Below are 20,534 nucleotides of genomic sequence, written 5' to 3' on the forward strand. Positions count from 1 at the left end.
TCCGTAATATGTTAAATGCCCACACCCATGATGTTCGTCCTGCCGCCCTCACAGCTCTCCTAGCTAGCGTGAGGTCCGACATCTCGTTTTGCGACTACGATATGCGGGAAAGCCCACTTGCGGAACTTCGCATGTGGCTCCCGAAAGGGAGAGTCGAGTTGTCACAGCAGGCCAACGATCGTGTAGAAACCCCGCCTATTTATTGGTTGGTGCATTGCGACCCGCGCACCTCTTAAATGGGCATAACAGCAGGCGTGACAACGATCGGAGGGACACCGTCGCCAGGCCAAAAAATAGCCTGGCCGCGTTGTTTCGGTTTCTGAGCTCCTCGCGGTCGACGGCAGCTGTCGGTCCGCGCAGTCGGCAGTAGTCCAATCGACGACTGGCGCGTCGCTGGTCATTTTCCTTTTTAAGGCGAAAGCCTTTAATGGCTCATGCTCGCGGTGTCCGCCCGTGGGAATCGTGCCAACTGTGGCCTCTTTTCCGCGCAGCGGCGCAACGTCCCCTCCTTAGCAACCGGCGTGCCGGTGGGGGGCGCAGCTGTGCATAGCAACCGTGACGTCACACAGTAGCGGTAGAGCGAGCGTGCGCGCGTCGGCGATGGCTGGCAGCTGCACTGTTGCAATGCTGAAAGTATTGCAATGTTGCAATGTATTGAAAGTATGTTGCAATGCTGAAAGAGACGCCTTTATGCTTGAGAGAGTTATTAATGCACTTTTTTTTTGCAGCATAGCACAGGAAACTGTAGATAGGGTAAAAATCTGGTTATTCCAGAGAATGTTCCATAATCGGGATTTTTTTGCATCCTTTTTTTTTTTTTGCAACAAAAGACAATGCACTACAAGCGCTCATTTTTGTGTGGGACACAAAATGCCCTATTTTTGCTCAATATTTCACAAATATGAAAACTGCAGGTTGTACAGAAAATAATGTTCACAAAATAACATTTTTGTCTCATCTATTGCAAATATTTTGTTGGCTGTCTGCTGTGAATTAAACATCGTAGAAGGTCTGAAATGGCAAGAGCCCTGCAAAGTCATTGGCGTGGAAAGTGTTTCATACATGATGTCGAATAAATGCTTGTTTAGCAAGTGTTTTGGAGTCTTGCTTCTGTAGGTTACTTTTTGAACCTATCCTGTAAGTCATGTCATGAATAACAACCGTGAAGATCATCAGTTGAAAAAACACTTCTCTTGAATAAGCAGAGGATATTTGCTAAATTTCATGCAGCATCTTCAGCTTGTTCAACAAAACCTACATTCTCCATGCCCTTTCCTATATACCTAAATATTAACAAGCCCCTCATTTTCTTTCCCTTAATTGTTTGTACTCTAGAAGGGGCATTTTTGGAAAGAAATTAGGTTTAACATGAAAATGAAGGGCTCTTGAGTATAGACAGCCCATTAGTTCCTAAACAAGAAACAATAATCAGAAAAACACTTTTTGCTAGTTTTCGGCAATTTTTTCCTCTGTGTACTAGTTGAGCTATACAATTCTACGCTGTATGCTCATGGTACTTTGTTGCATTGATAAATGGCAAGAAAGGGTTACTGAGGGAAGGTGCTTGCATATGATAAATGCACCGACATTAGGCTTTCTACATGCTAAGAAAGCTACAGGGCCTAATGACTTATCACCTAGAGTTATGAACGAATTCATCTCAATGTGTCGATGCTTCTTTGCAGTCACGCGCTCTACACAGACCAGACAAATTTAGGGGACGCTTAAGCTTCGCCTTTAACAGTAAACGTGATTAACGTTATCAGGTCCGTTCGCATCGCCTACTCAGTTGCCCAATTTCTAATTAGCACACTCGTAATTCACTAATGAAACACCACAATATATTCACTGGGTTCACCTTTATTCAGCTTGAACCAATTAGCCTCCGCGGCCCATGAGTATAGAATGCTCGTCTTGAATATGAAGGTCCTGGGTTCATTCTCACCAAACCCAAGATCGGCCAATTTTTCTTTTCAGCTCAATTTTAATAATTCCTTGCTTCCATCAGGATCTTTTACTCACGTTCTGCGACACAGGACACTAAATTCTCTCACGTCAAAACTTTCCACATATGTGTCTGCCATGTGTCCACTAATGCAAATGGACCAGAGGGACTTCAAGTCAACACATTTATTAACTATATATGCACACAACATGTTGACCCGAAAAACATGGTCAATTATTGTACACAATTCAAATAATACATACGAATCTTCCATGGAACCTTGACAATGTAACGCATAGCTAATGAAACAACAACACTTGTCAAGCATTCCTTATATCTTGCATGCACAATATACACAATATACTAAGCTGAACACGTGTCGTCTTCTTGCATGAGTCCGCTATGCACTAGACTAGATACGAAAGGGTGTTCGCATGGCTGGACAGTCCCCTGCAGCCACGGGTTGGGGTAAACAGGTTGCCAAAACCAAGAGCACACTGCGTACACAATTACTAGGGAAAAGCACACAGGTGGCAATAAAAACATGCAAAAGTTGCCTTAAATGTCATTCCTGCAGCCTGTTTTCTGTGGTGTCTAAGACTGAGCTGCCCTCCAGATGTTAACAGCAGCACTCGAAGTGTCTTGAGGAGAAAAAAAAGAGTATAATAAAAACGTCCCATGGTTACGTAACGTCAGATGGTTCACGGAAGCAGCATCTTGCTAAGAAGTTAGGACAGAAAGAATGAGATCCTGAAACACGGAGAGCAGAAACAGAGCATGAAATACACATGAACCAGTAAGTGAAACCATGTACAGTAGAAAGCAATTGACTGTTGGAATCCAAGCACCTAACAAACAACCCTGGAGTTACCTGTACGGAGGAGGAGCTGGAATATAACAAGAAAAAAAGCTTACAAAGCTAAAAAAATTGCCTAGTATCTTTGCTCATGCTTCTGTATTGTACAGAAGAAGCCAACTAATATGAAAGAGCTTTGTCAAAGCATGATGTCCAGGAAAATGACAGCAGAACCCAGTAATTTACACGGTCCTAGACAAACTGACCTCCTAAGGCATGCTGCTTGATTACAGGTGAGCTGGCTGCCCAGCTCATACACAGTTGAAAAACAAGCAACAATATAAAACTGTTAACCTAGGACAACAGTCTTAAACCTATAAAAAGTTCTGTAACTAAACCTTGTTATATATACACGGTACAACTGGCATATATTTTTCATACTCGATTCCAACACGATCAACCTTAATTTCCATGATTTCTAGGAATACACATGCCTAGAGAACAGAACACACGCAGCCTTCCAGTCATTTAACTAGCTTGTCAGTTTACAATAGCTAAGATATAGATATTTGATTTTGATGACACAGACTGAAAGAAACGAACCAACAAGCACCAATTTACGCAAAACAACCTTGATAATGGCTGCATCCTATGCTCTCCTTTCCTGCAAAGCACAGTAGGTAATGCTGCAGTGACGACCCTATCAAGCAAAATGATGCATGTTTCTTGCACACAACACATCAGTGCACAAGATCAGCACAGTATATGATGGGCTGGGCATGCAGAAAACAAAAACATGATCATGCGCAACATACAAAGGAGTCTCACATAACTTGAGCAATACAAGAAGAAAAGGGTCCACTCATCTTGTACAGGCAGCAGCATGTGCCCCATTCTATTAATTCGTGACCCAACAATTAGCAGAGATGCTTGAAAATTTTCAATGAAGATTTGCAGGGCATCAGAAAATAAATGCCTCACAGTGCACTCACAAAATAAATGAAAACAAGATCTGAAGTTCCGTTTTGCACAAAAAATACAAATTGTTTTCAGCATCAGCCACTTGTGTGTCATAACACTAATGGATGTGTCATAACACTAATGGAATTTTACAAATTTTATATATTGCTCCCAAATACGGTCACAAACAATGGCAGCTCATCTGTCTATCCCACACTCAAGCACAGCTTAACTTCTAAGAAGCACTTGGTTTGCTTCACAGAATTGCAACCTTAAATGCTTTTTTCTACAAATTCGCTCACTTTGAGATGTACCACGAATTGGGAATACAGCACAAATTGCTCAAGCTTGGCGAGAAATAACCGCTCTTTGTAACATCAAAGCACTGACATGTACAATCGATCCCGGATATATAGAATTGTTATATTATCTATATAGAATTAGATATTACATATAATTGGATATTAGATATATAAAATTAAATATTGTTCATACTGAACAGTCAGAACATCCCCTCGAAAAATCCCCTGCTAAAGTATAACACGACTGTTCGTGTTTATCGAACTCCTGTTCAATGGAACAGTGAATCTATCGAACGGCGCGCCACACCCCTTCGAGTAGCATGTCTCCTGGTGACATTTACTTCTTGCACATTGACCTGTGTTGGCAGCACAGCCTTGGACACCTGCGGGCAGCGCTAGTTATGTGAATACATTATAAAATCACGTGATGTTGGAAACACGGAGTGTGGTTGTGGACAGCCTTCGGTCCGGCGTAAACGCGATACAGTTATCATACAGTAAGCCGGCGTTCCGTGCACTGGTTGTCGTGTGGTGAAGCCCAATCTAGCTGACCAAAGGCTTGTGGCGCGCTTCTCATGTGGCCTGCTTAACTGCTGGAAGCACTATGGAAATCAACTGTACTGTAATTTTAATTAGGTCTCATTGTGTTTATAGTGTCCAACTAACCGGATTATGTCGCTGCAGAATGTGTGTCGCTACCATGGTTGCCCCGTATTGATGCTTCTAGGTTACACACGGGCTCATCTACTGCCATGTTTTATATATCAAATCGATATATTTCGGTTCCCTTCGAGTTCAATATATACGGGATCAACTGTACACACATGCAACGAAAGAAAGAATTCATTTGAAAATCCTGCAGTGATATGCATTCCAGACATTCTGCACAGACCCTTGAAGGGCAATGATAACATGCATAGTGTGTCCATGTTAATGGTTAATGTGTTTCCATGTCACTACCAGAAAAAGGCAAAAAGAACAAAAAGGATAAAAAAAAATCTACAGGTGCCAGCAACACCCGCGCAGACCATTCAAGCGCACCATCAAAGATACGCACTTGAAATTGCTTGTTTCCAGGACATTCACGCACTGCACAACTTGAGGGCATGACTTGAGTGCCACATTTCTGCGTCCTATGTTTTAAAATTTTAGCTTAGAATGACAGCAGAAGAAACACAAAATCGCATTACCAAATATATAACAGCTGGAATATAGTTCAGTGAAAAAAAAAAAAAAAAAGGTCAAACAGCAGCCTGTCAAGCATGTTCAGCACAGCTTGAAGGCAAGTTACAAGGTGATCTTTTCTGTGCAATGAAAGGCTTTTGCTATGACAATATTTACAAGGGAAAAGTAGGAACCAACATAGGCACATCCATTTACAAAGGGAGGAGAGCAAAACACACTGCAGTGCAATAAAAGAAAACATCACTAAACATTACAGACATGGTGCAGGGTAAAACTGCCTCTGTGTGTGTATATAGTATATATATGTATGTATACGAAACAATTGTACAGTATTCTATCTCTGCAACAACTATCTTTCGAACATGACATCGCCAAAAACAGGTGTATCAGGGGGGGGGGGGGGGGGGGGCATAAAAGGGCGCTTTAGACAGAAGCAAAACAACAATTCTTGTAAATAAAACTATGGAAAAAGCATTCTCCCATACCGAGCCACAGAAAGATGGCAAGATCATCTGGGCACTGCGACAAAACGTGACAGTGGAGGGAGTCCAGAACAAAGCAACCAGCACTGTGGAATGCAGTGCTCTCATCTGTTGTGACGCAAGCTGGACGAAAATGTAGGCTCAGAGCCTACTGTTGCGAGCCTCCAACAATGAAAAGCAAAAAAATCCGGTTATTTAACATGGAATTCTCAAAACCTAGATCTGTCACCCTTAAGAGAGCATGCCGCTGAATGTGCAAACACAAACAATAACAGGAAGCATGCGCTTGTTGGGTTTGTTGTGTCCCCTTCACGTCCTTAGTTGTGTTTGCGCAGTTACCTATCACCCTGAAGTCCGGCACAATGCCAATCTCGGATGTGAGCTGTAATAAAGGCTTATAATAGTCATGAAAGCTAATAACTACGCCAAAATTATGAATTTTGTTCTGGAGTGCTTGCTTAACATGCCAAGCAAGCAATGTCTTACTTTCTGCTTAAGCAATTATAAACTTTGCCTTGCACTGGATGATAGAAGCACATTATGCACTTCGAACTGCAGGGTACCAAAAAACTGCGAATAATTCCACTGCCGAGACAGCTGAAGCTATCTCAACAGTGGTGCTATTGCGAGCTACACGTCAGCAGTTACTTACTGTAGAATAGATTTTTTGTTTCCCTCAGACTCTTTTCACAGACAACAGAAAAACAAAAGAATAACAATCTTAGTGACCTACAAAGTTATGCAGGTCAACCAGCTAGAAAAACAGATTTTCCATTGCTTTCTTTTTGCCAACACAACTGAGACGAGCGATCCACAAAGAATTATTAGCGGCACACAGCCATACATTACAAAGACTGCGAAACACACTGTTATGAGCATGTCTGTGGCATAGAGACAGTGAGGCTGCACCTTGATCAAAAGCTCTCACTCTTGCACTGTGTTTCGAATTACTACAGTGCAATGCATTTCTTTCACCAGACTGAAGCATACTTGTCTGCCCAAGACAAACACTCTGTGCGACCACCTACACTAGCAGCAGGGCTGCGACGGGAAACACTGCACTGCATGAACTGCGGCACTAGGAACAACACTGTGTAACAATGTGACATTTTCTTTGCGAGCTGTCTCCACATTATCCGCACAAAAATTGCAATGCTAGACGGCTCACTGATTCTGTGCACAGAGTCCCGTGCTTGATGCGGAGAAGCCATTCTTGCTCAATCGTAATGCCTACCAATTTAGACACTGCAGCAGGGATTCATACAACATGCAAGCACCGCAAAAAGAGGAGCGGGCTGTTTGCACGCTATGTGCAAGGGAGAATAAGCTGGCCTTAACTAGCGGCACAATGCAACACATTTTGTGTCACAGTGTCAGCAGACTTACCTATAAATCGAAGGCAGTGCATGCAGTTTTATGTCCAGCATCAAGATTCTTAAGTCTCACTACTAGTGTATGAGTGATCATTTCTATTGATTACACTTCGTGCAGCAACCATTGAGAATACCAAGGATGCCATTCTTCCTCACAGCATGGCAGCCTTATCCACAATCACGACTCACGAACAAGACCCCCGTGCTGGCAGCTGGAATGTCATTTTCGAACACAACTAGTTGGCATCCTTGTTCCCTATGCATCCTCCCGGCTAGAAAGGATTCCATCGCATCCTAGGCTTCATGCAACAACCGATATGTAATGCGAAAGCAGTGAGTACGTTAGAACACAAGGCAAGTGCAGCTCAAGAAAAATGGGCCGTTTTGTCTCCTTCACTGCACCCCGCAAAGCCTTTTCCCAAGAGTCACGTGGAACTGCTGATGCAGCAAAGCAACACAAAAAAGCGTCACCCCAGTTTCTTGGCCCCAACGTGACTGCCAACATAACGAATGTGGGGGTGGGTATGTACTTATGGCGAAGAGGATAAAGTGGATTAACTGAGGTTGAATCGGTGCTCGGAGCCGTCGGCCAGCATAAGGATGACGATGCGACTTGTCACCCACACCAGCCGCGCCATCTTGAGCGGGTTGGCCCGCACGCTCTCCGGCAGAGGCGGTGTCGAGTAGGTGCGCACGCAGCGCGTCTGCGCATTGCCCAGCCCAAAGAGGCCAGCCGCCGTCTGCATGAACACAGGCAGCGCAGAGTTAGCGACGTGCAGTCAAGCATCTTGCTGAGTTTTAAGTAACAAAGTGGCATGTCAGTGCATATATATCGACCTTGAATGCCCCATACACTGTCACCAAATAGGATCGCATTTTGTTTTGTTTTTTTTTCCCTCGCTGATTCTGACATTTCATCATCATCAGAAGGAGCAACAGCTTGACTACACCCACTGCAGGACAAAGGCCTCTCACACATCTCTCCAATTAATCTTGCCCAGTGCCAGCTGCAGCCACCTTATCCCCGCACATTTCTTAATCTCATCCGCACAGCTAAGTTTCTGCCACCCCCTGCTACGCTTGCCTTCTCTTGGAATCCACTACGTTACCCTTAAGGACCAGCATTCGGTTATCTTGCCTTCGCATTACATGCCCTGCCCAAGCCCATTTCTTTCTCTTGATTTCGACTATAGGATGTAATTAATCTGTGTTTGATCCCTCATGCAATCAGCCCTCTTCTGAACTGTTAACGTTACACCTATCATTTTTCTTTCCATAGCTTGCTACGCTGTCCTTAACTTAGGCTGAAACCTTTTCATTAACCCCCACGTTTCTGCCCCATAGGTGAGTACCGGTAAGATACCACTGTTGTAGACTTTTCTCTTGAGGGATACTGGTGAACTTCCATTCATGATCTGAGAGAACATGCCAAATGTGCTCCACCCCATTCTTATTCTTCTAGCTATTTCACTCCTTTCTAAATATGACTCAAAATGTGTTTGCAACTACTTTATTCCTACCTTATGATGTGATGCCACTGGCTGTAGCAAAGAGCAGGACAACTTTTTAGGTGCTTTTAAATTTAAATAGAGCTGAACCCCGCTAAGGAGGCATGGGGATGTGCCAGACAATTGGGAACCGGAGATATTTTCCTCACACTTGGTTGGCCACCCTATCTCCCATGAAGCAGAATCGATAATAAAGGACGTGTTGTCTTTAAATTATGATCAAGGACCTCGCATATAATCGACATTTCAACTCTAGTTAATTGCGGGGTTCGCCCCACCTACATGGATGTGGCACCGAAGTGGTGCCATTGCTTGCAAACCGCATGTGTGCTCGAGGGAGACTGCAAGGTACAATCACCCATGTGGCATTTATTACAACCCCAAGTAAGACAAAGTGGTCTGGCTAGCTGCAATGTGTTGGCGAGGAGCTCTTTAAGTACGAATGCTGCATTAGAAAGGGCTTGCAACCTGCTGGCAGGGGAAAGCGTGCAGTCGTCCGTCCGCACTACGAATGGTGGGGGCTTCCCTGCTTATGCGCCGCTCCTATGGCCACGAAGCTCAAAATGAGGTAAAAGGGCCATCAGCTAATGGCTTGCGCAGCCAGCAAAACATTCTGCAACCAACCAGCAACAAGCTGCAACCAACCAGCAAGCCTCCGCTAGCACGCTGCAATGTGCGCACCTCACTGCTGTGCTGATAGATGACGCATGTCATTGCCGCTGCTGGTTGTAGCTTGGCAAATTTATGGCAGAGACCCTGGAGAACTCATAGGAAGGGGCAAAGCAAAACCGTTTCCTAGGCCAAAGGGCAAATTGACGGCGGTGAAGCGAGAAGATGCAGGCCTCCAAGACCCCCCCCCCCATCTCAGATTGCTATGGACGCCTTATGAACATCATTGCACACCCAAAGCAGGCACCCAAAGCAGGCGCACTTTTTTGTTGGCTGTGCTTCATGTGCTACCGTGCCACTACACAGGGCTCCTTTTATTGCAGTTCAGTGCCTAGACTGAGCAGCAGATTTTGATCCGCAGAACAACACCAGACAGAAGGCTTAAATTTTAGAGCGCAGCTCTTAGGCACCCGTTTGTTGCTTGTGCGCTGTCATCACCGTAACCAACAGAGCTACAGCAAAGCGAAGAGTACGGCGAAAGATGAAAGTAAGACAATAACGAAGGGAGGGCGAGAACGAGAAGGCGGAGAAAGGGATATTGGTGGGAGAAAGAAAGGCAGAAAAGCCTAAGATGGAAAGTGGAGAAGGATGGTACGGCGGTGGCAGGTGAGAGGCGTCGTGCTCAGTTTGTGGCAGCCGTGGTGTAATGACTTTCCAAAAGCGTTACCCGATAGACATCATACTTAGAATGTGCACCGCAACCCCCTGTGCAAAAGGGACTGCAGTTAATGCAATAGCAGGCAGGTACCCCACAAACCCCACCATTTTCAGGCGGCACACATTGGAGGATTTGTCAAAAACGGCACACTGTCTTGCCCATATGAGGTGACTCCTTGCACAAATATTATGGGCCATTTCATTGTCGCGCAGGAATACGGCTGTTTGTGTTCGAATCAACTAAAATCTAGCACAAAACTGCTAGTCGCAACTTGGCTTAGCTGAATTGACACCTGAACCATCAACCAGCACCATGGGCATCTACGGAGGCTGTTTACCACGGAAACAGGCACACACAGCTCTGAATATGCGCGCCACATGGCTCTTGACCCATTCCAAATGAAGGTGCATTCTTTGTGGTTTTGGAGTTTCTTCTTGAAGCAATGAGACAAGCACATTGCAACGCATTCTCCCAGAGAGCAGCAAAACGCGGGAGAGTACGCCGCAACCAGGCAAGGGTTTCACAGCACCACTGTACACCACTGAGAAGCGTTCATTCAGTGCGATAGTTCAGAGGCCTTGCACAACAAAGCAGCAATGCTTTGCATTGTGCTCTTAACCCTTTCACTGCCAGGTTTTTTCACTCACATCTGCACACACCCTGCCGGGTTTTTTTGCATGTTAGTTTCCTGAAAATTTTTTGCTAGTAACGCACTAAAATGCTCTGCAGGACATGTAGACATGTTTATTCTGGATAATCTTATAGATATTAGTTGTAATGAATCAAATCTTCCAGCACCAATCTGGCCTGTCGGATTTCCTCCTCTTACGCGGATTTTTCGATGGCAGGGGGACTTAATAGCTGTCATCACTCGACAAAGCACTTAGGTGGGCGCCTTCTTCGTTCTCATTATCATTGAGCTCCAAATTCACAAGCAATTTTGAATTTCTTCGTCCGTCAAGGCGCGGATGAGTGTGGCACAGAGCATCATGGCTGCTGTGCGTAGACCAAAACGAAGTCACTCGCATGTGGAAACATGCGCGCCATCTGTTGTTTAAAATTTACCCTACAAGATCTATGAATTTTTCGAGTCTCTCCATAGATGGCGCTACATGTTTGCGTAGTTTTTTTTACACGAGTATTATCGGGAGCGGCAGGGGGTGAGTTAAAAAGCCAAAACGAGTTAACTCGGGATAGGCAGGGGGTGTGCATATGTGGTAGCCCGAGTTATCTCGGGAGTGGCAGATTAAGGGTTAAGGGTAGCTTAATCGTCATACAAGTTTTTTGCCTCAGTGTATCACAAAATCAAGCTGCGTTCAAATTCCACAATCGGGAACACCGTAATCGTTGGTCAATTTTTTTACAAATCCACGAACAGCATACTGAAAATTTCAGTAGTTCGCTTATCTCGCAACTCCGTTTATCGAAATATATCTCTGTTTTTGTGACTTGAAGCTACCAAGGACTGGCTGCACTTTTCAGCAGCAAATCAGTGCAAGAAAGATTGCCAACATGTGAAGCTGCAGGGCAGTGGAAGACCTGCACTGTTCTCAGGAACGCCATATTTAAAGCACACAAAATTAAACAGCTACCTCTGCAAGTGATGAACTAATGCAACATGCCTCTAGCCATCTTGTGTAAAATACTTGGGTCACTTGTGTGACATCAAAGTAGGCGCAGATCAGTAATTAATGAAAATACAAAACTTTGCTTATAAGAGACCTTTCATGTAAGAGACAAAACTGCTCTCTGGTACATGTCTCTTATAAGGGGCTCAACTGTGCGCAAAAAATTTTACAGTGGGAAAAAAATGCAAGGCTGACCACACTCTTAAGACTGCTCACAAAGCGGCCAGGTGCATGTCATCAATCATGGAATGGTGAAACATTAGTATCCAATACCAGCTGTTCTGTTGTCATTCAATGCTGCCACTTTAACCCGACAGATTAACAACAATGCTTTTGTCATGTCTTCACTACTCTTGTTGGTGTCACGCTAAAGGGGCTTTATAATGTGTCATGTAAAGTGCACACGAGCACATGACACCATAATGCAATGCCAACCAGAGTGATCGTACCCTCAAACACAACCTTCAAGAGCCATGAGGAGTGTTGCTGCTTCCTATTGCTTATTGCTGTTGCTTGTTTGAAAATCTAGTACTATATCCATCCAAAATGTTTAAAATATGACAAACCAGCTGTGTGAGTATCAGGTTTGCATAAAGCGAGAGTCAGGCATGCACAAATCAAAGTCTGCAGCTGGCCTTGTCCATGTGCATTACGAGCTAACCAAGCATCCACACTGATTGGCTAGAAGGCTCTTTCATAAGTCTAGCATGGCTCATTTCATCTTATATATTGGGCTGAACGATTAACTTACTGCAACTACGAATGCGTGGACATAAGTCTGAGCCGTAATGAGCTGCTATGATCCTAGGCTGTCTTCCACCTTGTGCATACAGCAGAAACTCATTGATAAGTTTTCCAAAATTTGAAAAAAAAAAGAAAAAATGACTGTGGCTCAACTTGGTTAAGCCGGGAAATTGCGAAAGCAATATCCATGGCTACGCCCCCGCTCACATGATAGTCGTGCTGTTGTGGTGCTTGTGTGAAACTTGTTGTATACCTTGGTGCTGCTGTGGTGATCACTTGGCTAATCTATGTAGCTCGCACGTTCTCGCCGAGCTGCATACTGGGCACGTCGCTTAGTGAGTCTTGTTTCACGCTCTTCCTCTGTCTCTGTAGCTCGCCGCTCTCTTTTACGCGCATTACGACGAGCCTCCCTAGTGGTAGGCGTCATCGCCGCGAAGCAATGTTAAGGCGCTGGTGGTTGGCACAGCTACTGCTTTCTAGCGACGTGAGTCGAGCCTAAATCTCTTCAGCGCCAAAATCGCGCTCCTAGCGGAGAGCGCAGGAGTTAGGCGCCCGTGGTCGTGGCCACCGCGATCTGCTCCGGCGGCGGCGCGCGCCGTTGCTCAAAAGCGCGCTTCGATCGCGGAGGCCACGCCGTGGTGGCACCGCCACGGCTTGCGACGGCGCGAGTCGGTCGCCCTTCTCTTCGGCGTGACGTCACAAAGCACCGGTTGCAGGCGTTAGGCACCGGTGGTGGTGGCACCGCCGCGCCACGGCAAAGGCTGAAAGTGCAAGTAGTAAAGCTTTCGCTTTAAAAAAAGCATTATCAGAGAAAGCATATGATCCAAACCACCAAATTCTGAGAAATGTGACTGTTAAACAATATACAAAAGCACTGACTGACCATCCGACTTCACAAAAATGTTGATTAATACTCCTTCCCACACGGTCTGAACAGCGAATTTTCTAGTGTTAGCAGAATTCAGCCCGCATCTGCGTTGTCCTCAGCGCGGAAGAAACATCCAATCAGTTGACAGCAATGGCAAAAGTAACCAGGATATCTTCCTCTTTGTTTACGGATGCTTCACCCTTTTCACTAGTATGCTGTAGGGAAATTGCTGCGGAGGATGATTATAGTATGTTTTTGATCTTCATGCTACATTCTCCAGACTCAGCCCACAAGCATGTTAGTGCAGTGTTGTAGTTCACAGATGCTTTGCCCCCTTGCACCTAGGCACTGTGAGGAAGTCGCCAGGATTCTCTTTCTCCTCTTCGTGTTGCTTCCCCCAGGAACAGCCAATTCATATGCTAGCACACTTTTTTTTTTTTTTGGATGCTTTGCCCTTTTGCACCTATAACTGCAGAAAAGCCACCACAGTGGGTGACTGCTGCCGTACTTGAGCTTTTCAAGTCAAGTTGATCCAGGTTCGGCCTACATGTATTGATCATCATCAACCTGACCACGCCCACTGCAGGGCAAAGGCCTCTCCCATGTCTCTCCAATTAACCCTGTCCTTTGCCAGTTGTGGCCACAGTATTCCCGCAAACATCTTAATCTCATCCGCCCACCAAACTTTCTGCCGTCCCCTGCTACGCTTGCCTTCTCTTGGACATGTGTTTATGACCAGAATTTGCAAAAATTCTCAACATGGTAGCCGGGAAAGTGCGCGATCTGAAAACATATTAATCTGAAGAAAAGTACCTTGTGTAACTCTATGGAACGTTTGTGCTGCCCATGATTTCAAAGATATAAATAGGGAACATACCAAAGGGGTTTTACTGTAGTGGATGCAAGTGACCATATGAAAGTACATGAAATTAAACGCTGCGTTCACTGTAATCCCTTTTCGAGGCATTGCCCTGCTTTTACCTGCTGAGCCACTGTCTTGTAGTTAAGTTGATCTCCGACGTGCATGTGTTTTGCGTGTCAGCCATTCATTTGTTTTCACTTACTAAGTCATTCTTGAGGGCAGCTATGCTCCCATATGCATGTGCAGAGCTTGTGTGTGGCGTCCGTTCACTCTACTTTCACTTGTTAGCCACTGTCTTGTATGTAGCTGTGCTTCCGCATGCATGTGCCCAGTTTGTGTGGTGGATGTAACGCCTGTATTCCTCACTAATTTATTGCTTGAGAAAACCTTGGGAAAAGTATCCAGTCTCACCACAATGTGGCTTATAACAGAAAACTAAGCTTGCCAGTGTTTTAGAGCACAACCCCCCCCCCCTTTCCCCTCGTTCCCCAGGCACACCCGTTCCCCAGGCACCCGTACCCCAGGCACCCGTACCCCAGGCACCCGTACCCCAGGCACCCGTACCCCAGGCACACCCATTACCCAGGCACCGTTCCCCAGGTTGAGCAGCGAGCCTTGACGTAACAGAGCGCTGAGCGCAGCGTACGAAGAAAGACGGCGACAGCGAAAAGAGAGCGAGGAGGAAAGCGGAGTCAGAACCGGTCACAACAACACTTGGTATGAGCTCCATAGTTGCCGACCGATTTCTAGAAGCGCCATCTGTTGTAGCGCACCTACACCTCTATGCTTTCTCTGCATGCTTGATGGTGCTGGTGACATCAAGGAGAGGAGCAAACAGACAAACAAGCAAGCCACCTGCGCCTCGCAACCTCGTTTGTGGTTTATGGTTATGGTTTATGGGGCTTAACGTCCCAAAGCGACTAAGGCTATGAGAGACGCCGTAGTGGAGGGCTCCGGAAATTTCGACCACCTGGGGTTCTGTAACGTGCACTGACATCGCACAGTACACGGGCCTCTAGAATTTCTTCTCCAAAGAAATTCCAGCCGCTGCGGCCGGGATCGAACCCGCGTCTTTCGGGTCAGTAGCCGAGCACCATAACCACTGAGCCACCGCGGTGGCCAACCTCGCTTGCATGGGAAAAAAAAAGTGCTGGGCTGCTCGAGCAGGCTCAGCGGTGGCAGCGCCAAGCCTCAACAGCTGTGCCCAAATTTCACATTAGGAGTATCATAGTCAGTGATTTTTGTCTTGGCACACTGAGTGTGGTTACACTAAAGGAAAGGGTGAATTTGGAAATGAATGCTATAAGATCCTAATATATCAATTTTGTGCAGTGAAACGAAAGAAAAAGACATCATAAACTGCTTAGTTAGAATCTCAAGTTTCATTACAAATGTATTAATATTTTCAAGTAAGCCGACTTTGTCAGGAAACAAACTTCACCTCATGAATCTGCATTCGGAATCGCAGTTGCAACTACTGTTACCATACCACTCCTTTCTTCGTAACCTCCAAGCATCCTTAAAATGCAGCGACTGCTAAGGGCTACAACTACTCATATCCTCTGTGGACATAGTTACACTTCAAGCGAAATACATCTACTCAGTGTGCCATTCACCTCTCATACTGGCCTAAAAGGCATCCTCACCTGCCAAAAGCACAGCTTGCTCTCCCCGCTGGAATAGGTGGCCAGGTATTTTCCGTCAGGGGAGAATGTGCAGGCCACCACCGATGTCGAGTGGGCTGTTATCACCTGAAGCACACGGGGCAAGAAAATGTTTAGTGCCACGACTGCACACTCACTATGCTGTTTGGAACACCACCATGTCAAAACGATCCCGCTGCCAGGAGAGACGCAAATTGTCCTTGTATTGGAAATGGAGAGAAAACCCACACATAGTAGTAATTGAAAACCATTTTAAAAAAAATTTTTCTGCCTAAACAGAATATCCAGGTCTCAAGAAGGCTCTTTACTTTTGCAATGCGAAACACCAATTCTTAATTTCTAATGACATCTACAAAATTGCGTACAAGGCCTCACAACGGTTAGAAATTGTAACATTGAAATACTTGGATTTGTCAAATAAAAACCTGATGAATCGTGGAATTGCTCAATCTTTTTTTGAACAAAAGGATGCTACAAACACAGAGAAAAGTATAGCACAGCATTCCTAGAAATAAGGGAGCAATAAGACCACAATAACACACTGACAGTGGCAAAGCACTCCAAACAAGAACTTTGGTTTGGTTTGGTTTACTGGGGTTTAATGTCCCAAAGCAACTCAGGCTATGAGGGACACCGTAGTGAAGGCCTCCGGAAATTTCGACCACCTGGGGTTCGTTAACGCGCACTGACATTGAACAGTACATGGCTCTCTAGAATTTCGCCTCCATCGAAATTCGACCGCTGCAGCCGGGATTGAACCCGTGTCTTTTGGGTCAGCAGTCGAGCGCCTAACCACTGAGCCACCGTGGCGGCCCTAACAAGAAGTCATGGCGAAGTAAGGTAATCGTAGCTAGCTGAAAGAATGAACCCTAAAACATTTGTCTACAGGGAGTCAGTTACCAGACCAAGTTAAGAAGGGATGCGGGTCTTGAGATCGCAAAAAATCGCGAGAGACTCATTTTTCGAAAAGCAGCTTTTCGTACTAACTACACTTTCTACTATATCTCTGAAAAATATCCATGCTCACAACAATCCCTAAATTGAGAAAAAATTACTATTTTGAGAGTTGCACGGCTCAGAAATGAAGCGCAAGCTTCGAAATGACATTCCACTTCACATCATCAAATCGCTACTATCGTTTAAAAGCTCGTTTTGCGCCCTTTTGTTTGATACCTTCTAAGATGGCGTCGGAGCAGCATAGCCAACACTAGAGCCATTTTCCCCCGACTTGATTTCCCAAGACTCGGTAAGTGCACATAGGCTTCAACTCTCCTTTATCTCCATGCCTGATTTTACAAATACAGTCTCTCTGCCTGATGGGCCTTTTCTCTGGTTTGCCTTGGACAATAGAAACGAGCTTGGTACCAATTTATTCAGGAGGAGTGGAGCTATGCGGTGGTGCTATCTTCACTGGCTCTTACATTATGCATTAAATTTAATTTGTTGCTTTCCTAAATTACCAGCAAACCATTTTCATATATTTTTTTACCAACATATTTATACTGAGGCAAACGTAAGAATAGCATCACTGCTCAAAGTACATTTTGAGTGGTGCAGTTCTCATAAATATCTTATAATTTATAAACATTTTTTTGGCTAACGACCTGAAACGAAGAGCCCAATTAAAACCAAAAAACCTCCGTATAACTCATTATCTATTTTATGTATTGAAAATCTAACTACACATCTTGACTCTAGATAAAAAAAAGCACACTTTTGTGACAACTATGAACCCAACTAAGCCAGAAATTTAAAAAAAGAAACAGTTTTAGGACCTGCATCCTGTCTAGTCCTTCAGTTAGGTTGATCGTTAAATACCACAATAAGAATTTAAATGCCCCGCAGTTGCTGTCACCTCTCATCTCTGACAAAGGTCATGGACCTAGACACCCCTACACACACACCACACACTCTGCTTGCAACTTAATAGAAAGGGTGCTTAAGTTCTCATTAATACCACACCTTTTTGTGGTGTAAGCAGCACAATGCCTCACAATTCACATGCGTTAGCTTAACTGACTCAGCAAGGCAGCAAAGCACAGCTGAGAAAAAAAAAATCTCCTCTGTAGCGGAAGCTTTTGGAATGAGAAGAATGGATATCTGACATGAAGAGCTAGCTTGGATCAAATCTTGCCCAGACCTAGTAAAAAACTTAGTTGGCAAAGCTGGTGCATTGCTATCTGAAGTGCCAAAGGACAGCACACAGGAGGGAGATGATGGGACATTCACTACCTGCAACTGCTCTATATAGCCGTGAACAAAAGGGTGAGAGAACACACACAAACTCCAAACACACGTGTCAATGGCAATACAGAAATGTATGGTCAGCAAAGCACTGTTTACTTTCCATTTCGAAAACATAGACCCGTATTTTTGAATTGCCTATGCCACACACATTTCTTCTCTCCCACACACGTGTGCTTCTTGGCCATGTGTCTTCTCATAAAAAACATGTCTCCCAAATTAGTATCAAACTTTTTGGTCAAAAACTGTGTCCATTATGTGAGCAAATATGGCACTGCACAAATATCTGCAATCATCGACTGGGTACACATTATGTAAAAGCTCTTTTGTTTTCCTGTCTCCTGATAGTAACAACTTGTTCACACTGTTAAAAACACGGAAGGGTCGTCGCAAAACTTGGCCACAAGACAAGCAAACCGTCCAGATAAAAACAAAAGACTTACCTGTGACTTGGAGGCCCTCAATTCGTACAGCGTCAGGTTTCCACTCTTGGCCCCAACAGCAATGCGCCGTGTTGCCCCGCAGTAGCTGACATTGTTAAACCTGGTGAGAAGTGCAAGGGGCACATGCAGCATGTCGCAGAGCACTCTACCACAAAGGACAGCTCCCAGGAAAATGAGGAAGACTGCATGAAGCGCTGACTTATAAAAATAAAACAAAACCTTATCACCCTCAGTCTCCTTGCATATTACACTGCCACTTATTCATGCAAATGTGGAATCTGGCAACCAAGACATCCTCACACAAAGCTCACTGCAGGACATGGTCAGGCCACTAGCTTCGCGCAATTTCGCAAATTTGGCAAAATTGCAAATTTTACCATTTTTCATGAAACTGTGCATTAGCAGCAACACTCTTTTTTTGATGATACTGTGCTTATGGTGACGTATATATATGACATATAATCCGGTGTCCAACGAAGTTTGTTGGTGCCCTGACACACTCAGGAGACGAGCTGCAAAGCATGATCAATGAATTATCGACAGGCACAGCAGAATTGTACGCCTTAAAATTAACAAGGAGAAAACCAAAGTAATGTTCAACAGTCTCGCAAGAGAACAGCAATGGTAAGGAAATAAATTCACTAAGGGCAGGCAGTGGCCGCTGATCTAGGTCGTGAGAGGGAAGTAACTAGAAGAATAAGAATAGGGTGGAGCACATATGGCAGGTTCTCTCAGAACATGAAGGCAGTTTACCAGTATCCAAGGAAAAGTATACAACAGACACATCTTACTGGCACTCACCTATGAGGCAGAAACATGGAGGCTAACAAAAAACATTCAGCTTAAGTTAAGGACAACTCAGCGAGATATGGAAAGAAAAATGATAGGTGCAACTTTAAGAGACCGAAGCGAGAGTGAGTCAGCGATCAACCTCGGGTTAATGACATCCTAATCAAAATCAAGAGGAAGAAATGGGCTTGGGCAGGGCATGTGATGCGAAGGCACAATAACCGCTGGTCCTTAAGGGTAACGAAGTGGATTCCAAGAGAAGGCAAACGTAGCAGGGGGCGGCAGAAAGTTAGGTGGGCGGATGAGATTAAGAAGTTTGCGGGGATACGGTGGCCACAACTGGCGAAGGACAGGGTTAATTGGAGACACATGGGTGAGGCCTTTGCTCTGCAGTGGGCGTAGTCATGCTGGTGATGATGATGATGATGATGGTGACACACACACACACTCCCCCCATTTGTGCAAGCAAGCTAGCGCTTCAAGTGCTACGGTTCTGGCACCTGTTGAAACAAATATCACCGTATCTGCGCAAATATAATGCATTTTTTTAACTCTTGAATCATGAGATTTAGAAACCATGTCACGTTATATTTGGAACCAAAGTATGAATACAGCATCGACCTTTTATTTGCAGTTCTTTCAGATACCTACAGCATGCTCACTCACTAGACTTATGAGCCGTGAGGAAAAGTCAACTTTTCTATGACCTTGGGCCACTGACGCGTGAAATGCCACATGCGTTAACGCAAGGGAGGCTTCCTGCGAAATAGTGAAGATTCTTTGTTCTCACTTCACTTTGCGGAATTTAAAATTTTCCGCCGCAGAAAGTTAAAAGCCTTGCCTATCAAACTGTACTCAAAGTTAATGAGCACCAAAATCCCAGCACACACACAGCTATGCTATCTGTGATGTTGTTTTCATTGCCACTTCTTAGTGGTTTGAGTGTAGCAGATCAACCTCTGGAAAGGTCTTATACGTTACGAACTAAAGTAGGCAGTAAGTTGACAGAGGTCGCCCAAGACTCCTGAGACCAGTACTAATTGTTAAAGGTGGCCGAAATTCACCTGCCTTACAGTCTGCCTGTTCTGGCACATAAAAATGCACTCACCATTAACGTCAACCATGTGTGCCTTGCTAAGGTGCAGCTGCTCTACCTCAACTCCCTGTCTGGCTTACGGTATGAGCTAAAATAAATTTTAAAAAATCCTGCAGCAATTTACTTTTAAAGTATGGGAGATACAAACTTGATGCATACCTGCAGATGGCAGGAAAGAGTTCATTGAGGCCGCGCAACTTGAGCTGTGTCGGGTCAAGGCAGTGGAGCACAATGTCCATCACCTGTGTCGTAAAAGCCGAAAAAGTGGGAAAAGCACACAGAAACATGGCTGATTACGCGTAGGAAACAATACACCAC

General features: G+C 44.8%; 1 protein-coding gene across 4 annotated transcripts in view; it reads right to left on the reverse strand.

Moving 5' to 3' along the window:
- Positions 1–2,115: 2,115 nt before the first annotated feature.
- The window catches only part of Rbcn-3B (WD repeat-containing protein Rbcn-3B), a 98,449-nt gene continuing 80,030 nt past the window's right edge, over positions 2,116–20,534 (reverse strand). For all 4 annotated transcript variants that reach the window (XM_089548424.1, XM_089548423.1, XM_089548426.1 and 1 more), the window contains 4 exons: positions 20,376–20,458; positions 18,332–18,431; positions 15,627–15,731; positions 2,116–7,783 (listed from right to left, as the gene is read on the reverse strand). In XM_089548424.1, coding sequence (XP_089404550.1) covers positions 7,598–7,783; positions 15,627–15,731; positions 18,332–18,431; positions 20,376–20,458 — 474 coding nt within the window. In that variant the 3' untranslated portion in view covers positions 2,116–7,597. The remainder of the gene's footprint in view (positions 7,784–15,626; positions 15,732–18,331; positions 18,432–20,375; positions 20,459–20,534) is intronic.

The sequence above is a fragment of the Amblyomma mixtum genome, chromosome 6, assembly GCF_055824585.1.
Source record: "Amblyomma mixtum isolate Tamu chromosome 6, ASM5582458v1, whole genome shotgun sequence".
In the NCBI taxonomy this organism is placed as follows: Eukaryota; Metazoa; Arthropoda; class Arachnida; order Ixodida; family Ixodidae; genus Amblyomma; species Amblyomma mixtum.